Here is a 6,563-nt window from a genome sequence, read left to right as displayed (position 1 = left end):
CCTCTCCCTACCACTCTGTCACTAAAATCAGTTTAAAAAAATAAAAGATTTCTGTCACTATTTGGGTCTTTTGTGTTTCCATACAAATTTTTGGATTATTCTAGTTCTGTGAAATATACCATTGGAATTTTGATAGGAATTGTGTTGAATCTATAGATTGCACGGTATATGTTTCTATTTATTAGTATCCTCTTTGATTTCCTTCTTTAATGTTTTATAATTTTCTGTAACCTCTCCTCTGTTAAATTTATCCCTAGGGCCCTGACTGGTGTGGCTCAGTTGGTTGGATAGTCATTCCATGCAATAGAAGGTCATGGAGTTGATTCCCAGTCAGGGCACATACTTAGGTTGCGGGTTCAACCCCCCAGTTAGGGCAAGAACAGGAGGCAACTGATTGATGTATGTCTCTCACAGCCATGGTTCTCTTTCTCTCTCTCCCTCCCCCTCCCCCTCTCCTTTTCTCCCTTCCACCTCTCTATTCCTCTCTCCCTCCTTCTCTGGAATCTATCTATATATATATATAAAAGCCTAACTGACCGTTTGACCATCCAACAGGTAGCTATGATGCGCATTAACCACCAGGGGGCAGATGCTCAGTGCAGTAGCTGCTGAGCTGTGGCGACTTGGCAGCTGCGGTTCTCAGGTTACGCACCCGGAACCAGAGAGGAGGGAGCCCGATTCTAGGGTGTGTCACCCGAGAACTGCCCTCTTGCAATTTGGGACCCCTCAGGGGATGTCTGAGAGCCAGTTTCAGCCGGCAACCTGACAGCCGGCCAGGCCTAGGAACCCCACCTGTGCATGAGTTCATGCACCGGGCCTCTAGTTGTCATATAAAAATGCAACTGATTTTTGGATATTTATTGTGTATCCTGCTACTTTACTGAATTCATGTATCAGTTCTAGTAGTTTTTTTGTGTGGAATAGGTAGGGCTCTCTATATACAGTATCGTGTCATCTGCAAATAATAACAGTTTTACTTCTTCCTATCCAATTTAGATGCCTTTTATTTCTTCTTGTCGGATCACTGTGGCTAGGACTTCTAGTACTACGTTGAATAAGAATGGTGAAAGCGGACATCCCTGTCTTGTTTCTGACTTTAAGGGAACACTTTTAGTTTTTCCCTATTGAGTATGATGTTGGCTGTGGGTTTGTTATATGTGGCCTTAGAGATATGTTGCGTCTGTTCCCACTTTGCTGAGAGTTTTTATCATAAATGGGTGCTGGATTTTGTCAAATGCTTTTCTTGCATCTATTGATATAAAGGATTGCCCTATGACCCAGTGATTCCACTTCTGAAAATATGTCCAAAGAAGCCCAAAACACTAATTCGAAGGAATATATGCATTACCATGTTCACTGCAGCATTATTTACAATAGCCAAGATGTGGAAGCAACCCAAGTGCTAATCAATAGACAAGTGTATAAAAAACCTGTGGCACAGCTACATAATACACAATGGAGTACTGCTTGGCCATAAAAAAGAAAAAAAAACTTACCTTTTGCAACAGCATGGATGAATCTAGAGGGTGTTATGCTAAGTGAAAAAAGTCAGGGAAAGACAAATACCATATAATTTCACTTATATGTGGAATCAAGAACAATAAATCGAAAGAGACTCAGGTACAGAGAACAGACGGTGGTAGAGGGGAGATGGTTGACGGACTGGGTGAAAAGGTGAAGGGATTAAGAAGTACAACTTAATAGTCACAGACTGTGAAGCACCACGTAAGGAATGTAGTCAGCAGCACAATCATGAATGGGGTCGGGTGGGTACTAGAAATATCGGTGGGGGTGGGGGACCACCCCATAAATTATGTGTTTGTCAAACCACTATACTGTTTTTCTGAAACTAATACAGAATAATATCAAATGTAAACTATAATTGAAAAAAATAAGTTTTAAAAATAAGTTGGTTTAAGGCTTACATTTTTTAGTGTAGAGCAAATATATTAAAATGTCTTTAAAATAATATTAAACCTAACTGATTTCAGTATGTTGGATATGAGGTTTTCTGATAGTTAGATATTAAGTCTTTTCCAAACCAAGATTGAATTTTTCTTTGGAAAATAAGTATTCTTATTAAATGTCTCAGGGTTTCATTTGCATTTATTTTTTGAAAGAGGTCAGGGGATGTGACTGAAGCCTGTGTGGAAGAGAGCACTTGTATGTGCTTTGGTTTAACAAGTCCCAGGCAGAGAGATGAAAGACTGTTTCTGTATCCTTGAAGTGTCACAGTACCCTCTCAGCCTAAGTTTTTCCCTCTTTTTTCTACAGGAATAGTGGGAAGCCTCAACTCGGAAAACAAAGTGGATCTTACCAACCCGCAGTACACAGTGGTAGTGGAAATCATCAAGGCTGTGTGCTGCCTGAGCGTTGTGAAAGATTACGTGTTGTTCAGGAAGTATAATCTCCAGGAGGTGGCCAGGAGCGCTCAGGACCCACGGCCGCTCCACCCCAAGCAGGCAGCCCAAGCAGGAAATGGGGAAGAAGCTAAATTGGAAGCTGGTGACAGATCAAATCAAAATGACCCAGCAGACGGAAAAAATAGCCAGCAGGCACCGGAGAATAGTGAGGAGCAGGGGCAGCCAAAACCGGTATCTGAGACACAGGTGGCACACGAGGAAGGAGCTAAACCTGAACTTGCAAGTCAAGTGACAGAAGGATCTGAGTCAAATGAAAATGACCTCTTATAGGGAAAAAAGTCTTTTGATGTTGGAGGTGAGTTTCTCTACTGGGATTCTGCGAGCTGTTGCTGGGGTTCAGTAGCAATATAAAATTGCTACTGAAAATGTTGTTTTTGAACTTCTTGTGCTGCATAACGCCGTGCTCACAGTCGTGAGCAGTGACGGAGCCGCCCTGCTGACAGTTCCGTAGAGACTGTGTCCGCCTGCATGGCAGAGTGCGGTGGGGCCGCCACGGGGTTGAGCTGGACCCTGTGGGTGATTGGTGAGCACTATTCACAGAGGGGGTGTGGTAGGAGTATGACATTGGCTCCCTCCTGACTACCTGCCCCAGCACTGCCCACTGACTGACTGATGGGGGCGAACTTCGAGGGAAATGCTCATTCTTGGGAAGGAATTGGGTGCTGCAGCTCAGTTGTCTCCTGATACTTCATTGTAAACCGCAAAAACATGGGGCAAAAGGTTAGAAGTGAATTGTTTTGTGAAGTTTTTGAACTTTTTGTGATTTCTTGTTTAGCTATTATGCCCGTTTCATATTTTATTAAAAATAAAATTTTTTGTTTATTACAAACAAATCTGATGGTCCAGTGCAACCATTTTTGAAGGCAAGGTGTGAGGTAGAAGAGGACTGTGCTAGGCATAGAACACAGACATTTCTGATCAGGTTAGTGATGAAGAATTATAGTCTTCGGAGTTACTTGAGTATATTCGTGCGAGGGACAGAAAGAAATTCTTTCTTTACAGTGAAAGCTACTTTCTAATGGTTTTATATGGACGTATAATCCAAGCTGTCCTATTCCAGTGTATATCGTCTGGAATGCAACCTATAAACCTAGATTTTGGTCCAGCAGTTGCAACTAAATCGTAGCCATTTGATAAGTAAAAGTGTTGATTATTTTAAATGATTTTTGCAATATCAAAATAGTAAAGATTTTTTGTTTAAAAAAATCACATTCAGTGAAAAAGTGTAGGAAGCAAATTATCTAGTAGCAGAACTTACTCCACAAAATAAAGTCTCACATAGTTGGTAAGAATCTAATAAAACCAACATTGAAATGCTAGGGCAAGAAGTTCAAGAAATTGAAAAGATTTTACTCCAGTTTAATAAATTGACTTATATATCACATGATGCTAAAAAGTTTTCTTTTGTCATTAACTGCAAAGTAGCAATTTATCTGGGTTGATGAGTCAACAGATTCCAAGAATATTTTTTAATTTTTCAACAGTTGGCATTCAGTATTTTATTAGTTTCAGGTATACAGCATAGTGGTTAGACATTCATACAACTATGATGAATATTTGACATGGTACAGCATTTGCAAGATTTGTAAACGATGAATCAAGAAAACTTTCTGCTGCTAGATGCCTTCCAAAACAAAGGCCAGTATAAATGTAATGGGTCTTCATATCTGAAAAGCAAAGGTCTGTCATCTATATTCCTGGTGCTCATCAGCAGTTGGCTTCATGACACAGTTTGCCTCATTTAAAAAAAAAAAAATGTAATGTTGATGTTGTAGCACACTGCTCTCTCCACAGAGAGGTGCTGATACAAAACATGAGATGAAAATTTTGGATAATGCTACAAAATGGTTACTTTAGTAAAGACTTCATTTATGCAAGGATATGTTTTTTAAAGCCCCAAACTAAAACCTGAACCAAGAGCACATGTCTCTTTGGAGGTGAATGACCAGAGTCCAGACAAAATACTGGGCCAGGTTTTACTGAGTGCTTTGAAGATGAAGAATGGCTAAGAGATATTTCTCATTGCATGAACAAATATGTTTCTGCAGGGTCCTAAAGAAAAGATTTTTTTCTTAAAAGTGACAAGGTTCTTAGATTAAAAAGAAATAGACTCTGGAACAACCACTTGGGTTTGAGAGTGAAGAAAGTAACAAGGCTCAAGCCCCTAACTCTCCTGGAAGAACTGCTAAACCAAATTGAATAGCATTTTCCCTCCTTTGCCTAACACTTGTGTATGGCTGGGAGGGGAACCCCTTTCTGAGTCTCAGCCTGAGATTTTGTCTGGGGAAGGAAATGAACTGCGTCCTACTCTGACACTGGATTTCTGTGACATAGAGCGCCCTTCAGTTTAGTGCCCTCACATGCAGACCATGGGGGTTCCCTGAATTTGAATGTTTTTTCAAGGGTCCCTCCAGGGCAAAACTGAAAAAAGCCGGAAGAGGCAGACACCAAAGTGGATTGTGAAATTAAGAATATTAAGGGGCTGTGAAGTTAGCTTTTGGAGATTTAAATTTAAAAATATTTGGAAATGCCCAGCCAGTATAGATCAGTAGTTGAGCATCCACCCATGAACCAGGCCCTCTTCCTCCCAGCCCCCCAAACCCTGTTTGATTGCCAGTCAGGGCACATGCCCATGTTGCAGGCTCAATCAGCAGTAGGGGCCATGCAGGAGGCAGCCGATAGATGTCTCTCATCAATGTTTCTAGCTCTATCCCTCTCCCTCTCTATCTAAAATCAATAAAAACACTTTTTAAAAAAGTTTGGAAGTTTTACAAATGGAAGTCTTCCCTCACCAATGGCTATGTTTGCTTAGAGACTAGTGAGCATGGGTTGACAAATGACCCTAGAAGATTTGGATGGGTAAGGGGAATAGACAGGGCTGCTAATGCAGGTGAGGCTGGGACTTCCCTACCTGGAAGGTCAGTTCCTAATAGGTTGAAGTCAACTTGAAAGGATGATAAGAGCATTCAAAGTATCATTTGGGGGAACAGGATAGGGTTCTGGTGCCTTCATCAGACTTGCTCTAAGTCAAAGATTATTTTTATTTCAACAGTGCAAGACTCTGGGACTTGGAATTAAATGGCCATACCTGCACCTGTGGAGCTGGGTTCCTTTCATTTCGTGAAAGCTGCCGCTACAGGAAGATTCGGGTGTAGTCGTTTGTTTCACTCCCCACTGTGTTTGTTTACGTTCAGGAGACCTGGGTGACCAGAGCTGACCTCCCAGCTGTACAGGGCTGTGTTCTGTTGGAATCTGAGTTCATCCAGTGAAAGACTCATTTGCAAGGTTACCAACTTTATTTTCACTGACGTGAGCATGTTATTCTATAAGTGATGAAGTTCCAGGTTAGAATTGAACACTTTCTTTAAATTTTTCTTTTTAAAAAATTGTCAGTTTTAAAAAGTACACAGCAGTGTTGTGGTCCAGTAAACTTGTTTTCTCTATGGAGAAACGAGCATTAAACTTGCTACTTTCAAACATGTTTCTCTAAACTTAAATATGATTTCTGAATGTTATTCTTGTATTGCTTTTGGTTTTACTTGTACTGATTTTGGTACAGCCAAATATCAAGCTTGTTTTTGTATAGTTCCTGATATTTTTAGAAAAAATCAAAATAAAATTGTTCCATAAAGATTGGTCTGTACTTTTTTTCTCTTTCTGCCTCTTAATAAATCTCTTGCTTTATAATAGACATATCACAAAAGATGTTTAATGTCAAATTATCCTAATATATAAAAAGCCAGGGGCCATCACGACCGAAGCAACTGGACTGATGACAACAGCAGGCTGCATGGGCCGACCAGGCCGGCGGGGGAGGTTAGTGAGGGATGACCAAACGACCGAATGCAGTCTGCGTGAGGCAACCAGGCCAGTGGGGGGGCGGGGGGGAGTTAGGGGTGACCAGACTGGCAGAGGGGGCAGTGAGGGTGACCAGGCGGGCGGAGGGGAGCCAGTTGGGGATGACCAGGCCAGCAGGGGGGGCAGTTGAGCAATTAGGAGCCAGCAGTCCCGGATTGTGAGAGGGATGTCCAACTGCCAGTTTAGGCCCAATTGGGCCTAAATTGGCAGTTGGACATCCTCCGAGGGGACCCCGATTGGAGAGGGTGCAGGCTGGGCTGAGGGGAGCAGCCCCCGCCCATT

At 41.8% G+C, this 6,563-nt stretch overlaps 1 protein-coding gene across 1 annotated transcript in view; it reads left to right on the top strand.

Moving 5' to 3' along the window:
* THUMPD1 (THUMP domain containing 1) overlaps positions 1 to 6,056 on the top strand; it is a 10,134-nt gene extending 4,078 nt beyond the window's left edge. The window contains exons 4-5 of the mRNA XM_006752771.2: positions 2,275 to 2,718; positions 5,476 to 6,056. Of these exons, the coding sequence (XP_006752834.1) occupies positions 2,275 to 2,693 (419 nt within the window). The 3' untranslated portion in view covers positions 2,694 to 2,718; positions 5,476 to 6,056. The remainder of the gene's footprint in view (positions 1 to 2,274; positions 2,719 to 5,475) is intronic.
* The last annotated feature ends 507 nt before the right edge of the window (positions 6,057 to 6,563 follow it).

This window comes from Myotis davidii, unplaced genomic scaffold (genome assembly GCF_000327345.1).
Source record: "Myotis davidii unplaced genomic scaffold, ASM32734v1 scaffold970, whole genome shotgun sequence".
Lineage (NCBI taxonomy): Eukaryota > Metazoa > Chordata > Mammalia > Chiroptera > Vespertilionidae > Myotis > Myotis davidii.
This window is presented reverse-complemented; position numbering and strand designations above follow the sequence as displayed.